This window comes from Piliocolobus tephrosceles, chromosome 6 (genome assembly GCF_002776525.5).
Source record: "Piliocolobus tephrosceles isolate RC106 chromosome 6, ASM277652v3, whole genome shotgun sequence".
Lineage (NCBI taxonomy): Eukaryota > Metazoa > Chordata > Mammalia > Primates > Cercopithecidae > Piliocolobus > Piliocolobus tephrosceles.
In genome coordinates this window covers 127,624,139-127,642,419 of record NC_045439.1, presented here as the reverse complement: position 1 = coordinate 127,642,419, position 18,281 = coordinate 127,624,139, and the positions used below count along the sequence as shown (strand labels likewise).

The 18,281-nt window shown below is 46.7% G+C and overlaps 2 protein-coding genes and 1 long non-coding RNA gene across 5 annotated transcripts in view; 2 read left to right on the top strand and 1 right to left on the bottom strand.

Moving 5' to 3' along the window:
* Positions 1–7,035, top strand: part of ALDH1A3 (aldehyde dehydrogenase 1 family member A3) — a 36,157-nt gene extending 29,122 nt beyond the window's left edge. Inside the window, exon 10 of one of the 3 annotated variants that reach the window (XM_023193576.2) lies at positions 5,111–7,035. In XM_023193576.2, coding sequence (XP_023049344.1) covers positions 5,111–5,183 — 73 coding nt within the window. In that variant the 3' untranslated portion in view covers positions 5,184–7,035. The remainder of the gene's footprint in view (positions 1–5,110) is intronic. The other 2 variants (XM_023193574.2, XM_023193575.1) reach the window with 2 other exon arrangements.
* Positions 3,611–9,674, bottom strand: LOC111527338. The gene is made up of 2 exons (XR_002726631.1): positions 9,192–9,674; positions 3,611–6,392 (listed from the first exon to the last, which is right to left on the bottom strand). It is a non-coding gene; the product is annotated as an uncharacterized LOC111527338 (long non-coding RNA).
* The window catches only part of LRRK1 (leucine rich repeat kinase 1), a 151,774-nt gene continuing 142,976 nt past the window's right edge, over positions 9,484–18,281 (top strand). The window contains exons 1-2 of the mRNA XM_023193573.2: positions 9,484–9,856; positions 14,919–15,150. Of these exons, the coding sequence (XP_023049341.1) occupies positions 15,054–15,150 (97 nt within the window). The 5' untranslated portion in view covers positions 9,484–9,856; positions 14,919–15,053. The remainder of the gene's footprint in view (positions 9,857–14,918; positions 15,151–18,281) is intronic.

Here is an 18,281-nt window from a genome sequence, read left to right as displayed (position 1 = left end):
CCTCCACTGTGTGTGTAAACCCACTGCAAACCCCTCCACTGTGTGTGTAAACTGATCCACACTTCCTTTTTTGTCCTGCCTGCTGGGAAAATGAGTTCCCTAGGTTTAGATTAAGGGGTGGAACTTCTTGTGTCTGGCCCAGGCCCAGAGCATCCAGGGAGTGGAGATGTGTGGTTTCCAGCCAGACACTATCTTCTCTCCCCTGCTCAGGATTTTATTAGCCTGTGTGGACAAACATTTTGTAGGATCAGTGTTCCCAAGGAACCATCTGTGACAACACCCCAGGTTCCTGGGACATCTCTAGGGATCCAAACTCTTCCTTTTATTTCACCAGTCTGTCCTATTTATATACAAATGTACTCCCTTGTACTTGTTTGCACTTCTTCCAGCGGGAACAGACTCAAACACTTCCCCTCACCTTGGGCCTTGGTTGGAGCCTTTTTGTGGCTTTCTTTTGAGATTCTTAAAGATGCTATGAAGGGATGGGCCTGGCTTCCATCTCTGAACAGATGCTCTTGACCATTCTATGTGGAATTGGGGTCCTGTCCCCTCCCACCTCAGTCCTGCTTTGTAGTCCATCCCTGACTCTCGGCAAATACCCCAAGGCGTCTGCACATGTGAGTGAAGCCTGCCCCATTAGACTCCCCCTTATCCCTATGGCTGGCTTCCTCTTCAGGGGACATCAGTAATTCTTGGCCATGAAACCCCTTTGCAGAAATTGCATTTCCTCCCTCTAGTGGCCTATTTGTATTTGAGTTCTGTGAGCCCCTGCTTCATCACTTCTTACACCTGCCCCTCCAGGGACAGGCAGCCGGGGCTGGGGTCACCAGTGTCCCCTCTTGGGCCCTCCAACAGCAACAGTACTGGCAACAGCTGGGATTTGCTGAGCACAGACTCTGCGGCAGGCTCTGTTGAGCTCTCTGTGCCTGTTCATACCGTCCTCACACCCATCCATGAGATGGGTCCAGCTGTTTTCAGATGAGAAAATGGCACAGGAAGCTGGTAAGTGACAGTCAGAAATGAATGCTGGCAGCTTAGTCCTTGGACCCACCGCAGTGCAGGACCTTGCTCAACAGGGGTCACCCTTGTCCACCACCTGTTGGTGAGGCCACCCAGGGCTTGCGTGGTCATTTATCCCCTTTCATCTGCTGCCTTCAACCAGCTGGGTCATTAGGGCTGGGGAACCTAGACCCCACACAGTCCTCCTCCCAGAGGCCAGATACAGCCTCACCCCACAACAAGAACTCCAGTCCCCAAAGCAAATGTCCCTGGGTATAGAAGCTGCAGGGCCCCGAATCCCTGGTGTGTACGGCTTCGCACTGGTGATTCGCCTTCATTGCAGCCTCCCCTCTTGCCACCCTGACAGTGCTTTCGGCTCCTTAACACCCCCTCACCTGGCACAGAGCAGGGCTCACGGAGGACTCACTGAACACAGCCCATGTATCCTCCTGCCAGTCCCACCATCGGGACTTTTTTGAATGTCTGTTTTTTAGACCCTTGGCCTATATTTTCTCAAGGCTTTTGATAAAATATTTAAAAATAATTCACAAGGAGCCTAGAAACTGCCTGGAAAACCAGTTTCTGTTTTCAGTTGTCTCTAATTAATGTCTTCATGTTGCGAGAAGTTCCCCTTTTTTAATGCTGGAGCGTCGTGCGGGGGATTCCATGGTTTTCCCCATCCCCGGCCACCTGGACTGGGCTGGCTTCTGGCCGCCCACCCACGGGTCCCTCCGGGAGCTGTTTCTGTGCGGGTCTCAGGATGGAGCCTGAAATTCCTCTTCCTCCTGGGCGCCTTTCTTCTTAATAAAGATGATACAGTAACAAAAAAATCTACACAATAGAGATACGGAAAGTCAAGGCTTCGCTCCCTGACCTTCAATCCAATTTGTTAGAGGTAAACGTTGTTCCATCATTCATTTGCTCATTCATTCTTTTATTCGCTTGGCAAATATTTCTTGAGTATCTTTGATTCACCAGGCAGGATGCTAGGCTCTGAGCATATTGCAGTGAACAGCACAGCCACCAGTCCCTGTGCCTCCTGACATTCTGGTGAGGTTTAATAGGAGTAAGGCTGGGCTCATGGATAGCTTTGAACTCCAAAGTGGATGAGACTGGCTGAGAATCCATTTAGGAGGTGTTCCACTGGGTTGAATAAGAGCAGCAAGAATTTGAACCAGGACAGCAACTTCAGAAATAGAAAAAATGAGAGGAGCTATGTATTTATTCTTTTTTTTTTTTTTTTTTTTTTGAGACAGAGTCTTGCTCTGTCGCCCAGGCTGGAGTGCAGTGGCTGGATCTCAGCTCACTGCAACCTCCGCCTCCCGGGTTCATGCCATTCTCCTGCCTCAGCCTCCTGAGTAGCTGGGACCACAGGCACTGGCCACCTCGCCCGGCTAATTTTTTTTTTTTGTATTTTTTTGTATATTTAGTAGACGGGGTTTCACCATGTTAGCCAGGATGGTCTCGATCTCCTGACCTTGTGATCCGCCCGTCTCGGCTTCCCAAAGTGCTGGGATTACAGGCTTGAGCCACCGCGCCCGGCCTATGTATTTATTCTTAATGAAATGCTTTACTACTACTGTATGTGTCCGTTATGTGTTAATTCAATCTGATTTTATCACTTTGTTTTCTTTTCTTTACTAACTTGAGAAATCATTGGCTATGAATTTTTACAATGCGACATTATATTCTCACTTTTTAAAGTGTATTGTGCATTTTATTTGCATACAATGGATTTATGTATGTGTGTTCGTTTCTGTTTTCAAATGAAATGGGAGCAAGCTACATTTTGTTATTGAGACTGGGTTTTGGATATCCTTCCATTCTTTTTATTGATGATCTTCTATGAGGAACTTTTGTGTATTTCCAAGGAGTTTTGCTATTACAAACCATGCTAATGTACTTCCTTGTGTATACATCTTTATGCACTTGTGGGAGATTGTTTTCAGAATAAATTCCTAAAATTGAGTAATCTGCCACATGAGAAATGGGCTTACCACTGTTTTGGTAACATTTCTTTAATCATGATGGCGTTGAGCACCATTTTTACACTTATTGGTAATTCGTATTTCTTTTTCTGCAAACTAACTATTCCTGTCCTTTGTTGATTTTTCCATTTGGTTATTTGTGTTTTTCTTGTTGGTTTGCAAGAGCTCCACATTCTGATCTTCATACAGTGTTGTAAATTTTTTTTTCTAGTTTGTCATTTGGGAGTTTTGATGGAGTCTTTGCTCTACAAAAGTAGAATTTAGTGTTCTGTTTATGGCTTTTATATTTTGTGTTATATTTAGAAAAGATTATAAAATAATTCACTTATTTTCACGGGTTCTGCAACTATTTGTTTTAGGAAATGACCTAAAACTCTCAATGGCACCTATCATTCATTTTCTGCCTAACACATGGTAGGTGCTCTATATGATTATCTGTAATTGTTATAATTACCAGGAGGTGATGGTATTCCCATTTGATAGTTGATGAAGCTGAGGCTCAGGGAAGGCAAAGAACTTACCTAAGCAACATAGTTCTAAGCCAGTGGTTCTCCAACTTGAGTATGCATCAGAATCACTTGGAGAACTTGTTAAAATACAGATGTCTGGGCCCCATCACAGAGTTTCTGATTCAGTACGTTTATTAGTTTTTTATTGCTCCTACAAGAAGTTACCATAACATCAGTGGCTTAAATAACATAAATCTATTATCTTATAGTTCTGTAGGATAAAAATCTGACACAGGTCTCCCTGAGCTAAAATCAAGGGCTGCATTCCTTTTTGGAGGTTCTCAGGAAAGAATCTGCTTCCTTGCCTTTTCCATCCTCTAGAGGCTGCTGACATTCCTAGGCTGGTGGCCCCATCCTCCGTCTTCAAAGCCAGCACTGCTGCATCTCTGAACCTGTTTCTATAATCTCATTTTGCTCTGCCTCTTCTTCTGCCAGTTTTAGGGACCCTTGTGATTACACTGGGTCTTGCCTGGATGATCCAGGATAGTCTCCCTCTTGTAAAGTCAATTGATTAGTAACTTGAATTCCATCTGCAACATTAATTCTTCACCACGTAGCCTAACGTATTCACAGGCTTGGGGGATCTGATTATGGATACCTTTGGGGAGATCCTTATTCTGCCTACCATAGTAGAGCTGGGGGAGGCCTGAGAATCTGCATTGCTAGCAAGTTCAGAGGTGAGGCTGATGTTGCTGGTCTGGGGACCACACTTTGAGAATCATTGGTCTAAGGGAGGAGATGGGATTCTGTCACAGGTCTTTTTAACTACAGAGACTCCGGTGGCCACCTCTAGCTTCATCTCTTCCTAAACAAGCACACATTTTTCTTCACCTGACAGCAGATCAAGCATTTAGAGGGATTTAAATCTCTCCAAAGCTGCCTCTCGGGTCTTGGAAGGGAAGCTACCCTGAAGACAGACCATGGTGCCAGGGAAGGATCACCTGAGCCCTGCAACATTTAAAGAAAGGAACTACATCAAGGATGTGAACCCAAAGGCTGTGGACTCCCCGTGTCCAGTCTGTGCTAATGTCTGCTTTCCTCACGCCCCCTAGGCTGGCCTCACTGTCTGACAACTGGTTCCCAGCTGTGCACTCTGAGGTCAACTTCAGGCACTTAGTGTTCTTCCCTCTGGTCCTCTGGCCACATCCCCAGCCAATGGCTTTGGGCCTCTGCCTCTTCTGTCTCCTCTTCAAGCAGCTCCCAATTGCCATCTAAAAGTTATAAACCCAGTGTAATTTCTGCTCTTCCCTTGTTCACACTCACCCCACCGTCCACCAGGCCCTCTCTTTTTGCTCTCTATTGCCATCCCAGGGAATTCACCTCCTTATTTTTTGTTAAATCCCCTTTATTCTCCAAAGGTAAACCATTAGTCCTGGCTATTTCAAAAGCATCACACACGAGAAAACCTTGATATTTACATTTAAGTCACATATGCAGCTACTAACACTTACTAGTGGTGTTATAGTCCTGGCTATTATTCCATGAAGTCGTCACATTTTGACCTTTTGCATAAGCCTCCAATGGCCTGATGGAATGATGAAGCATCAGAACAGTTTCCACACAATGGCTAAGGGACGTGCTCATTTTGAATTTTCCTCTTTTCTGTGATCACAGAGGTGAATATGCTTTGGCCGAATACACAGAAGTGAAAACTGTCACCATCAAACTTGGCGACAAGAATCCCTGAAGGAAAGGCGGGGCTCCTTCTTCAAACATCGGACAGGGGAATGTGGCAGATGAAACGTGCTGGAGAAAAAAATGACATGTCTGACCTTCCCCGTACACATTCTTCTGGAGGCTTTACATCACCTGGAGTTGAATGATTGCTGTTTTCCTCTCACTCTCCTGTTAATTCACCAAACTGGGGATGCCCATATGTTGTCTGTGAAATCGCAGTCCTGCCTTGGGAGGGAGCTGTTGGCCATTTCTGTTTTTCCCATTAACCCAGATCCCGGAGACAGTGAGATACTCAGGGCGTTGTTAACAGGGAGTGGTATTTGAAGTGTCCAGCCATTGCTTAAAATGCTTTGCTGAATATGACTCCAGTAAGAATGTGGGAAAACCCCCCTGCGTGTTCTGCAAGCAGGGCTCTTGCACCTGTGGTCTCCTCAGGGTGGACCCGCTCGTAGAGCAAGCCACGCCTCTTTCTGAGGTAAAAGTGGGACCAATCCATGGGAAAGGACTCACAGTACGTTTTGGTTTTTTGTTTGTTTGTTTGTTTGTTTAAAAAAAAAAAAGGATTTCACAGTGAGAAACTTTTGGGAAGTGCATACCGTGGAAGGATGTCAGGGTCTTTGTGGATTGCACATTGACATTGACCGTGAGATTCAGCTTCAAACCAATACTGCCTTTGGAATAGGACAGAATCAATAGCCTAGAGAGCTTAGTCAAAAATGATATCATGGTCTACCTTAACCAAGGCACTTTCTTAAGCAGAAAATATTGTTGATATTACCTTTGCTGCTAAAGATCCAATATTCTAACACCACAACAGCATAGCAAATTCCAGGATAATTAACCCCCTCATTTGACAAATCAGAGCCGTAATTCGCTTTAACAAATTATTCATTTCTATCATGTTCACTAATGGCTTACGATAAGTCTATATAGTCTTCCTTTTCTCCAGTTCTGTTACCCATTTTAGATTAGTAAAGCATACACAACTGGAAAGACTGCTGTTATAACACAGCCTTGTTATTTTTAAGTCCTATTTTGATGTTAATTTCTGATTAGTTAGTAAACAACACCTGGATTCTATGGAGAACCTGGGTCTTCATCCAAGTGACCTGAGTATTTCACTGGCAGGTTGTGACTTTTTCTTTTCCTCTTTAGGTATCCAAATGATGATGTGCAATTTCATGTTTTAACTTGGGAAACTGAAAGTGTTCCCATGTAGCTTCAAATACAAAAACAAATGTATTATTCAGATACTTTTATGGTTACTAACTAGTACTTTCCTAATTGGGAAAGTGGTGCTTAAGTTTGCAAATTAAATTGGAGAGGGCAATAACAAAATGAGGCCCCGTATCAGAACCAGTGTGTGTATAAGGAAAACCATGTATAAAATGGGCCTATCACCCTTGTCAGAGATATAAATTAGCACATTTACCTTGTCTTCATCAGCTAACACTTATCACTCACACTACCAATAACTTGTTAAATCAGGATTTGACTTCATACACTGAATTTTCAGTATTTTATGTCAAGTAGCTATAGACACTAACCTTGATAGTGATATGTTAGAGGGTTCCTATTCTCTCATTGTACAATAATGTCTTTAATATGAAATGCTACATTATTTATAATTGGTATAGTTAATGTATCTTTTTATAGTTGTAAGTACACAGAGGTGGTATATTTAACCTTCTGTAATATACTGTATTTAGAAATGAAAATATATATAGTGTTAGGTTTCACTTCTTTTAAGGTTTACCCCTGTGGTGTGATTTAAAAATCTATAGGCCTGGGAATTCTGATCCTAACTGCAGATCGTGTTCCACAATGCGAAAATGATAAAATAAACTTGGATATTTGGGAAACATTATGCTTTTTCATTTAAAGATCAAACTCATTTGAATTCTGTGGCAGGCCTTTCTCTTTCTGAGACCTGTACAAAATGGCTGATATTAAAGCAGGATCAATAATGTAAGCATAAAATTACATTTACTCTGTCAATTGGGCCTAGTGCTTTGCCTGACTTTGAAACCCATTTCTTTGGGCTCGGGTTGACCAAGCAAGGAGCTGGGCCTCAGAGGTTCCATATCATAGCTGACTGAGTTTCAGCTGTCATCTAAGCTGCCTGAGTCTCCGTTTATCATAAAGTGGTGATGATGTCAGTGAGGGAAATGGTGGGGAGGACTGCATGAGGATTGACGGACAGCATTGTGCCCCTGACTGTGAGCACAAGTGTCTGTTTTTGTCACCTTTTCCTCTGAGGATCTAGAGAAAGGATCAGTTTGGGTTTCACTGACCTCAAGTTTCTAAAGCTTCTAACCAAGAAGCCTCAATCACCACATTGTGAGCTGACACTGACACTGGATCAAGATCATTGCTGGTACTGGGGTATGTTCTTGAAGCCTAACCTGTGCATTTGATGTAGAAAGCCCAGATCAATTTGACATGGGTCAAAGTGGTGGCAAAGCACCACCTCTTTAACAAAAAAGGGAGGCTGGCATCAGATCTCTCGTAACATACACACTTACGTTAAGAGAATTTAGACACATTATTTAGAGACATCCTATTTCTCAATCCAAATGCAAGCAGAAAACTATAGGAGAAGGAAATTTTTTCCCTCATTTGGTGTCCCGGAATGTGACTCCCTGAAGGGAGCCATCCTGGGGACAATTGGAGGGTGTAGTGTGCGTGTGCACACATGCATTTGTGTGCCTGGTGTGCGTGTGGGGGTTGGCACACTCTCTAGAAGTGGACCCTTTGGGATGTCCTAGCTTCTCCTGCTGGTGGACGAAGCTTTGCTCCTTGTTCCTAGGTATGAGCTTGAAGGGAGTTCATGAAGGGCGTTTAGGAAGTTGTTCAAGGAAGACTGTCCGAGGAAACTGCGAACTGGGCTGAAGAAAACAACCAGAAAACACAGAAGGAGCTCTCAGCCACTGTGCCTTCAAAAAGAGAGAAAAGTCAGTTCAGGGAGGTGGCTTCCAGCTGACCACCCGCCTCAGGAGGGGTCATTCCAACCTAGGGTGCTGAGAATCCGGGTGGGAATACCAGCAAAAGCTAGAGAACCATGGGTCAGTCAGCCTTAGGAAGAAGTGGAAAGGAATCTTAACTTACCTGCAATAACCTTCCTATGAGAAGTTGTGGCTAACGCATGCCTAATGGCTAGAATTAAATGCTGGGAATATAACCGGCTCAACACAGGTCATCCGCGTGTCAAATGTTCCTGCTGTTTTCTACATTGGGGACGTTTCCTAGCCTATTCCCAAGCTCATTTAGAAGGGAAGTGGAGGTGCCCCGTCTTACTAGGCCGCGTCCCCTCCAGCGGCTGCCCGGGCCCTGGGCCTGCGCTCCCTCGCGGTGGCGCCAGGTGGCGGGGCTGCGGGCCCTGGAGGAGCTGCGCCTCCGTCGCTGGGCTCTCTCAGCACTGAGGACACCACGCCCTGCAAACTGTTGGGAACTTATCTGTAGTAATCACACTGCTGGCTCCTGCAAACTGGTGTGAGGCCCTCAGGGGTGAGAACAGGATTGCAGAACTGCGCTCACCCTTTTGGAAACTCGTCCAGTGGCAGGAGCAGCCTACCAGGAGCAGAGCAGAGCTACTCGGTGGTCCCTTCGCCAACCAGGGACCCAAGAAGCCGCTCAAGGAACGGTCCCGCGGTGTCCGGGAGGTCCTGTAGGAGCCTTGTAGCTGCCCGGGTTCTGTGAAATGTCAGTGAGGGTGGGGGAGATTTGCGCTAAATCCTGGGAATATGCGAGTCATAACATTCCAGGAGAGGAGCCTAGGGTGCTGGTCCTGCAGGGGGTGGAACCCTCTGCTTTTCCTGAGCAGGCCTTCTCCCTGGGTCGACACGTGGAGCTCAGTGTGAGACCCTCCTGCAGCGTGGACGCGGATCTTTATGGTCTGCGTTTATATATTAGCCTCAGCAGCCTGATGACACCTTTATGAAAGGTTGAAACACGATAAATTACCAATATTCCATGTTTTATGTATTCCCCCCAAAGCCGACAATTAAAAATGATTCACCAAACAGCAAATTCTCTGCATACATCCATAATTGAATTAGTAAAATCCATGTGATGGAGGATGTGCAAACTGCAAATCGTCAACGCTTTAGAACTACATATTTCTGTATTGCCCTGGAAAGAACTGTACACAAATGAATATTCCCTGTCTTTTTAATTTTTATGGCCGGAGTGTATGGGCCACATGTAGGTTAGGGGCTGATCTGCTGATTTTGCTAACACTAGAGCAGAGGGATAGTGAAAGCGGGACTGGGCGCAGCACCGACCAATCTCATCGCCGCGCTTGCCCCGCGTGGAGGGAGCCGGGTGCCCGAACCTGAGGGAGAGACCTGGTACTAGAAGGGCCCGCGGACCCCGGCGTCTCCAGGGGCACGGGGGTTGAGCGCGATCGCCCGCATTTTACGGCTAGGAAACTGAGGCGGCCACCGAGGGGACGCCTCGAAACCATTCCGGGGAGAGCTGGCGGCGGCCTTGCTCTTCGCGCCACTCGCCCTCCCCGCCCGCCCGCCGGCCTCAGGATTGAGGAAGTGCGTCTGGGCCCGGCCCCCGCGCGCGGCCGGAGGCGCGGGGGGCAGACGGCGGTGGGACGGCCAGGCCCCGGCCCGCCAGTGTCCGCCCGGCCCCGCGTCCCGGAGCGTCCGTACCCGGGCCCCACCGCTGCTGCAGGTAAGTGCTGTTTCTCCCCGCGCCCCCCAGGGGCCTGGCTGCCTCCTGCGGCCGGCCCGGGAATCCGGAGCCCGCGCCCGCGTCCGCGTCCGCGGGGAGCCCTGGCCTCTGCCTGCCGCGGGCCTGCGCTCCAGGCGGCCGCATGGTTGGGCATGGGTGGCCGTTGCGCAGGGGTCGCAGCCCGAGGGGCGCGGAGGGCGTGTGGGGTGACCCCCAGTCTCACGTCTCCGCTGCCTCCCGCCACGCCCGTAGCCCAGCCAGCCTGTGGTAGGGGGGTGTGCGGGCCCGAGCGGGGAACACCGAAACCCTGTATGGGACAGGGTCGGGAACGCTGGGAAGCAGAGGCAAGAAACACAAGCAGGGAAATACACCAGGGCGTCCATATATTTCCTCTCCCTTTGGAGAAAACCCGGTCCTTTAACCGGGAGCGGGCGGAGTGTGAGCGCGCGGTTGTGCCTGTGCCAGGGTGTTGGCAAGAGACAGCCCAGGAGTCTCTCACTGCTGCAGGGCTTCCTGGTGTTGCGAGGTGGCCCAGCGAGGCTTCACGCTCCTCAATGTCTGGGTTATTCTTCTTGCCCAGGTATCTCTGGCTGGTACAGATACAACTGCTATGTCTGCCATGGTCTCTGCAACCTGCATGGGACCTTCCTGGCAGGCAGGGACGCAGGCGAGGAAGCCTAGTAAGGCCAGGGTCAGCGGGGAGACGATGGTGGAGAATTTAAAGACCCCTGTGGCCATCTCAACCTACCCCTTCACAGTTTGAGGTCACGAAATTTTTCTCCCACAAACACATCCCCTGCAACAGGTAGAGAAACAGGGGCATATAGCCTTTAGCAAACCTCTCACCACATACACTAATTTTAGAGTTTGCCACTCACTCGCAGGGTATCAAAATGCCCAGACATTAAAGGGACTGCTAGAACATGCACAATTTTGGAAAATATTAACGTTAAATGTCTTTTATGATTTGATTTTCTTCATCTGTGCCTATGTCCTGAAAGAGAAAATAGTATAACAAACTAACCTCACACCTAATTTGTTCCTAAAGGAAGTTTTGCTGTCAGCCAAACCTTTCCCTCTCCCAAATGTCAATGTCTCAGGGAGTGACCTCACAATCAACTCAGATGCTCAGATCAAAAACATTCAGTCTGTTGAATCTATGTCTAAAATGTGTCCTGGTCTGTCCCCGTTTTTCTTATGTCCCCCACCCCTTGTCCTGGGTACCAGCATCTCTTTACTGTAGGATTACAGCTCCCACTCCCACCATTCTCTATATAGCAGCGTGTGTGTGTGTGTGTGTGTGTGTGCATGTGTGTGTTTAAATGGGTAAATCGGACTATATCAGTCCTCTGTATGGAATCCTTCAGTAGCTTCTCCTTGCAATTGGCATGCAATCCAGGAGACCTCCTTCTCCTCACACCCCCAGCTGATCCAGCCTCTGCTATCTCAGACCACCAGGCCATTGCCCCCAGTCACCCTGACTGAGCTCACTGTCCAGCACTGGGCCCCTTCACTGCTGCCTCCCGACTCTTCACATAGCCTCAGAAAGCCTTCCCTGGTCACCCTCTTAAAACCCACACTCTCTCTCACATCCCTCACTCTGCAGCCTCCCCACAGTCCCCACTCTGTACTCCTTCTTTATCTGTTTAATTTCTCTTTAATTACCTTGTGGTCTCCACTGGAGCTGCTGAGGTCAGAGACTGGTCTGTCTTGCTTGCTGCCGCGCCCTCATTCCCATAACTGTACAGGGAGTCACCCTCTGCATGGTGGTAGAGTGACTGGACAGGGAATAGACAACCCTAACTAACCTGTGGTTTCAGACTCATGGAGCATTTCTCTCCACCAGCCTTTTTGTGCTCATCTGGGATTGAGAACAACATATTTCTCTGGCCTGCAGCTCCAAGATATTTTGATTCCCACAAATCCATTAAACACATTTTGTAGGCAAGCCAACGTTAGTAAGGGATGCAAATAGCACTCAAGAGATTTCTAGACTCATGGGATAACCATTTTGACCAGGATTTTCATTCAAAAAGGAGCTGGGTGATATGAACGAGCATGTCTAGCATGCTTTGCTTACAAGGGTCTTCTAACTCTTCAATATCGACAGTCCTTCCCAAGCCTTCTAAAATACCTGGGTTTCTCTGCTGTCAGAAACTTTATAGCAATTACTTAGCTGTCTGCTCCCCCACCAGCTTCACAAACTCATGAAGTTCCGTCTTTATAGAAAGAACTCAGTAAGACATTTGTAGAACGAATGACAGGTTCCTCTCTTTTCTTTTCTCTAGAGTCTTGCTCTATCACCCAGGCTGGAGTGCAGTGGCACAATCTTGGCTCACTGCAACCTCCGCCTCCCTGAGTTCAATGATTCTCATGCCTCAGCCTCCCATATAGCTAGGATTACAGGTGCCCACCACCACACCCAGCTAATTTTTGTATTTTTAGTAGAGATGGGTTTTCACTATGTTGGCCAGGCTGATCTCGAACTCCTGACTTCAAGTGATCCACCTGCCTCAGCCTCCCAAAGTACTGGGATTACAAGGGTGAGCTACCACACCCGGCTATTTTCTTTTCCATTAAATATTTAGGTTTATTCATTTATGCAGGTATAAATAGTTGGCAAAAGGAAATTGATGAGGTTTTGAAAAATCATTTAAACCATCATTACTGCAAAAAACCTCTTGATGCCCTCTTTAGGGTGTATAATGAAAACATATAACTTGTAACCATCATTTGTTGGCACTGATCTTAACCGAAAAGAAGCAGGAGGAAGTAAAGATCCATTTGAGGGCAAAGATAGAGCAAAATTTAAATTACCTCATCTTAAAACTTCTACCTTAGAATATAAGCCAAAATACTAATTAGAATTTTAAAACTGCTCCAGGGGCAAAATCTTCCACTGGTAAAGTAATTTTCAAAAGGAAACTGAAAATAAAAAGGGGAACAAAATGTGCTGGGTGAGGGTTAGCCTGAAATAATTTTAAGATTTTTTTTAAACTTAAAAACATTGTATGGTAAGACACTTCTGTTTTCAGGAAGAATGTCTAGCATTTGGATTTTTGAAATGCTGTTGGTTATGTGTGGTACTGTTTTGGAGAGGTGTCTGAAAGCAGATGGTAACTGTACTTCTCAGTTTCTGGATGTGAATGTGTGATTTGGAGCCTTTATTTTAAAACAGATTCTGTCTTGCTGGCTCTTCCTCTCTCTGTCACAAATTGATTTTCCAAATCAGGTTTTGCTATTTATAAGGCTTTCATCTTCCCCTACATTTTGCCCAGATTGATTGTTTTTCCTTTCCTCCTTCGACTTTTCAGGCTTCCCAACTTCAAACACGGGTGTTTCCCACACATGGTTTCTCTCGACCATCCCTCTTTGGCTCAGAAACATGTGCGGCATACACAAGGCTGCTGGAGCCTGACTTTTCTAGCTCCGCCTTCCCCTGTCTTGAAGAGTCTAGTCCACCTGGTCCAGGTGCCTGATTTCTAGGCTTTTAGGTGAGAAATTCCCACAGCCTTGTCCTGTATCTTACTTCGTGCTCCTACTGCTCACAGCACCTTCTAGAACCTACCCACTGGTGAGGCTGGCATCTGCCCTCCAGCATTGATATTTTGTTCATTAGGGGGAGGTGGGAGACCCACTGGCCTCCAAGTCTGCACACTGATACTGCAGGTAATGACCACCCCAGTCCTGTCATACAGAGAGGCAGCAGAAACTTTACTTTAGTTAAATTCACACAGTAACCCCGCCAGCGGGCCAGGGTGTAAGGGTGGATGTCTATTTTTAACAGGTGAAAAACTGAGACACACATAAATTTCAGCTGGGGGGGTCACTGCTAACATGTGACAGAGGCAATCCACACCTTTGACATCCACACTGTGCTTTTGCCTTTACAGATTCTCCTAGGCATTATTTTTACATAACCTTGATTTAAAAATATTTTTTTGGCTGCACTATCACTCCCCATTTCAGAGTTGTCTATCTGAGAGAACACAGACAAGGGGTGCTAATTACCTCATACTTCATTACATATAGGATACGCTATAAGAACATTGGTAGGCACACATGCATTTCTTACGGTAGTACCTCGTCTCAGGCCTGAGCTGGGCATGGGTCTTACCCTCCTTCTGGTCCTTCAATCACGGTACCAGGATGGACCCCCATGCCCATGGGGGCGACTCCAAGCTCAGTGGGGGCCCAGCATAGAAGAGCAGCACCTGGTCTCAGCAGTTTATCATAGTCAGAGATTAGTCTAACTCCACTTTGGAACTTTTGGGGCCAGATAATTCTTTGTTGCAAATGACAGTCTTGTTCATTGTAGGATGTTTAGCAGCATCCTTGATCTCTACCAATTAGATGCCTGTAGCACCGTCCCCCAACCAAATTGTAACAACAAACATGTCTCCAGACATTGCCAAATATCCCCTGGGAAAGGGGCAGAATTTTTGAGGCTCACTTCTGCTAACCTTCGTCATTTAGCTTCCTGCTAAAGCTCACACTAACTTGACTTCATAACCAGTAATAATTCCCTGTCTTTGGGACTGTTGCCTGACCGCCCCTTTGGGATGACATACTCACCTCTGGCTTCCAGAAGAACTGGCCCTGGGCAAAAGGAGAGCCTTGTATTGTCCTAGATCTGTCCTACCCCCATTGGAGTGTGCTTAACTATATCTGTCCTACCCCCATTGGAGTGTGCTCCTGAGGGCAAGAGGCTCCTTTAACCATCTTGGTGCCACTGAGCCTCACACAGAGCCTGGCTGCCTTGCAAGTGACAGTGGGTGTGTGTTGATTGAATGATGATTGAGTCAGTTACTAGTAGTGTTTTGCAATTGTCTGGGGTTTCTTTGAGACTCTTTTCAGGTAGACAAGACCTGAGCCCAGCATCAAGATGGGATGGGGGGAGCTCTGCCTTCCCACTGACCACACCTGATGGGTTTGGCTGGATAGATGAACTACAAAAAGGAATGTTGCAGAGGGAAAACTCAATGAACCCATGCAGATATTTGCAGAGGAGAAGGACAGGAATTACAAAGGCTTTCTGATTTTATTGTTTTTCACCCACCAGAACAAGAAAGAAGAAAGCTTTCTGCTCATCCATGGCTATGAGTTCATGCCTTAATGCACCCCACAGCCAGTGGCAGTGGCAGTGGCAGTGACAACAGCAGGACCTGCCTTTGAAGATTGGCTGCTGCAAGGGTTGATGGCTGGCATGTCGCAAAGACCACCCAGCATGTACTGGTGTGTGGGGCCGGAGGAGTCAGCTGTGTGTCCAGAACACGCCATGGAGACGCTTAACGGTAAGGACAGGGTCATGCTTATGCCTGCCTGGGTGTGATCTGCCATGCTCATCCCGCACGGTGTCTAGGCTATGTAAGAATAAGGAGTTCTCAACCAATGGAAATCAAATGTCCATATTTGGAGCTCTTTCATCATAAAATGTATCTTGGGATTCCTAAATTCTAAAAATTGAGGAACCATGTACAAAATTGATTGCGGACTCACAGATCTTAACAATTGGGACATCACTTCATGTTGGGTTAAAGAACTTTTAAGAATAAGGATTTAGTTTTGTTTTTTCTTTATAAAAAGGATACATGTTTATTAAGGAAAAATTGAAAAAATGATTTTAAAAAAGGAAGAAGGGAAAAGAATCATCCAGAATCCCGCTATCTGAAACATAAGCACAATGAGCATCTTGACATGTTCTTTCCTAGTCTGCTTCTCTGTGTTTAAGGGACTTTGTTTTGACTTTATTGCATTTATAAGGTGCATGTAATGCTGTATCTTGCTTTTTTCTCTTAACCTTCTATCAGTGACATTTACCTAGGGCACCACCTAGCTCCTGTGATCAAGTGAAGCCTCATTTCATTTATTTTATTTTATTTTTTCACAATTTAATAATTTGATCAAAAATGATTCATAAATTGGGCAGCACTCAGAACCAAAAGAAACATCATCTTCTGTGGGAGTGCTATGTGCAGTTATTGTCCTAATCCTTATTCTCCTGTGGGACATTTGAGTTGCTTCTAGTTATTCACTCCCACCCAAAGCATTTCCTTCCCATTTCTTAATACTTGGTTTCAAGGTTATTTCTGTAATATAGGTTTACAGAAGTTGAATTATTGGTCTCGAACATCTTTAAGCTCTCGGCACATACTGCCAGATTTTCCACTACAGTTATACCACTTTTAAGACCAATAGGATATCATTGTTAATAAATATTTGTTAATCCCTTAGTATGTACCAGGCACTACAAAGTTCAGAACTTTACAAAATAATGCCATAAAATCCTCATGACAACCTGGAACATGGTACTTTTATCTCCGTTTTATAGCTGAGGAACATGAGGGTAAGAGAAGCCTGGAAACTTCAAGGTCAACAACTCAGAAATCACAGAATTGCCATCTGAACCTTGTCTTAATGCTATAACACTCATTCTTAAATGCTAGGCCATACTATGGCAGGTGAAAGGATGAACATGTTGAGTCTGAGAGGCCCATGTTTGTACCCTTAACCGTGTTAACTAACGATCGGTCACTGTACCTGGCTTGGCAGACACTTTGTTCGGTTGTTTGAGTGTTTTTACTCCATCTGAAATGTCCAGCAGCTGACCAGGGTGATGTTTCTGGAAGGTGTCTTTTCATATCCATCACGTTATGAAATGGGAGACGAATTTGCTTCTTGACATTGTCCAGCAATAAATCTTTCCAGAGTGTTCAACTTGTATCTTTGTACATTTTCTTTTTCTTTGTTTTAGACATATGTCTTTTTTCAGTTGTGTGGTAGAAAGGCTTTGCTCTGTTAGTGTGAGATCAAGGTGGCATGGGTGATAGAACGCTGTCCCCGATTTGGGGGTAGCACCTCCACATTTCCAGTGCACATGAGGCTCCCTTATCCTCCTGCTGCTCCTCTTAGCAGCCCTGAGGGGTGAGGGCGGGGACAGGGGACCTTCGGTCTTTTTGGGGCCTATTGGGTGGGTGACTGTGTCATCTGAAAAAGTCCCACAGGAGGCGCTGCTCCCTCCCCCTCCTGGTCAACAATTGATGATCTAAAGGAGTGCTTCTCAACCACGGCCCACAGAGTCACTGGGTAGTGACTCAAACTGGCAGGGCTATGGCACCACCTGGACCCACTGGAGCAGCATCCTGGGGCAGGGGGGCAGTGAGTGAGCAAGCATGGGTAATTTTTTCTTTTTCTTTTTCTTTCTTTTTTTTTTTTTTTTTTGAGACGGAGTCTTGCTCTGTCGCCCGGGTTGGAGTGCGGTGGCCGGATCTCAGCTCACTGCAAGCTCCGCCTCCCGGGTTTACGCCATTCTCCTGCCTCAGCCTCCCAAGTAGCTGGGACTACAGGCGCCCGCCACCTCACCCGGCTAGTTTTTTGTATTTTTAGTAGAGACGGGGTTTCACCGTGTTAGCCAGGATGGTCTTGATCTCCTGACCTCGTGATCCGCCCGTCTCGGCCTCCCAAAGTGCTGGGATTACAGGCTTGAGCCACCGCGCCCGGCCTCTTTTTCTTTTTTTTTAAAGACAATGTCTTGCTCTGTCACTCAGGCTGGAGTGCAGTGGCATGACCTCAGCTCACTGCAACTTCCACCTCCCAGGTTCAAGCGATTCTCCTGCCACAGCCTCCTGAGTAGCTGGTACTACAGGCGTGCACCACCATGCCCAGCTAATTTTTGTATTTTTAGTAGAGACGAAGTTTCACCATGTTGGCCAGGCTGGTCTAGAATTCCTGACCTCAAGTGATCCACCCACCTCGGCCTCCCAAAGGGGTGGGATTACAAGAGTGAGCCATGGCACCTGGCCAGCATGGGTGACTTTTAAAAGTTCCCTAGTGATTCTAATGTGTAGCTAAAGTGGAGAATCAGCCCATCTAAATGGTTTGAGTCCCGTAGAGCAGCACTTCTCAAATTATCATGTGTACATGTCCCCTGGGGATCCTGGTGAAATGCAGAATCTCGTTCAGGAGGCCTGGGGCACAGATAGCCTGCGTTTCTAGGTCCCCAGGGATCCCCCACTGATTCTTAAAGGTCCCAGGGACCACGGCACAATGGGCTTTGGACAAACCCATCGCCACCTCCAAGCTCGTGGCAGGACAGATAACTAGAAAATGTTAAGGTGCTCCGAGAGACCAAAGTGTGGCACTCTCCAGCCCCCCATGATTCTCCCTAAAGGCCTGCATCTGAGCTTGGCACATGTCCTCTCCTGACTGCTCTGATGGGAAACAGTGGGCACAGAAAACTCTTTTCTGCCCCAGGCCTCTTTTCCCAGTGGGATCTCAGGAATCCCTGCCATCCTGTTCTGTGTAACCCAAGGGGCACACACAAGGGCCAAGGACCCTGATGGGACCACAGCAGCCTTCACTGTGTACTGTTCAAAGAGCTTGAAGTAGAGACAGGACAGGGAAGTGACACCCTGGGAACTCCTGA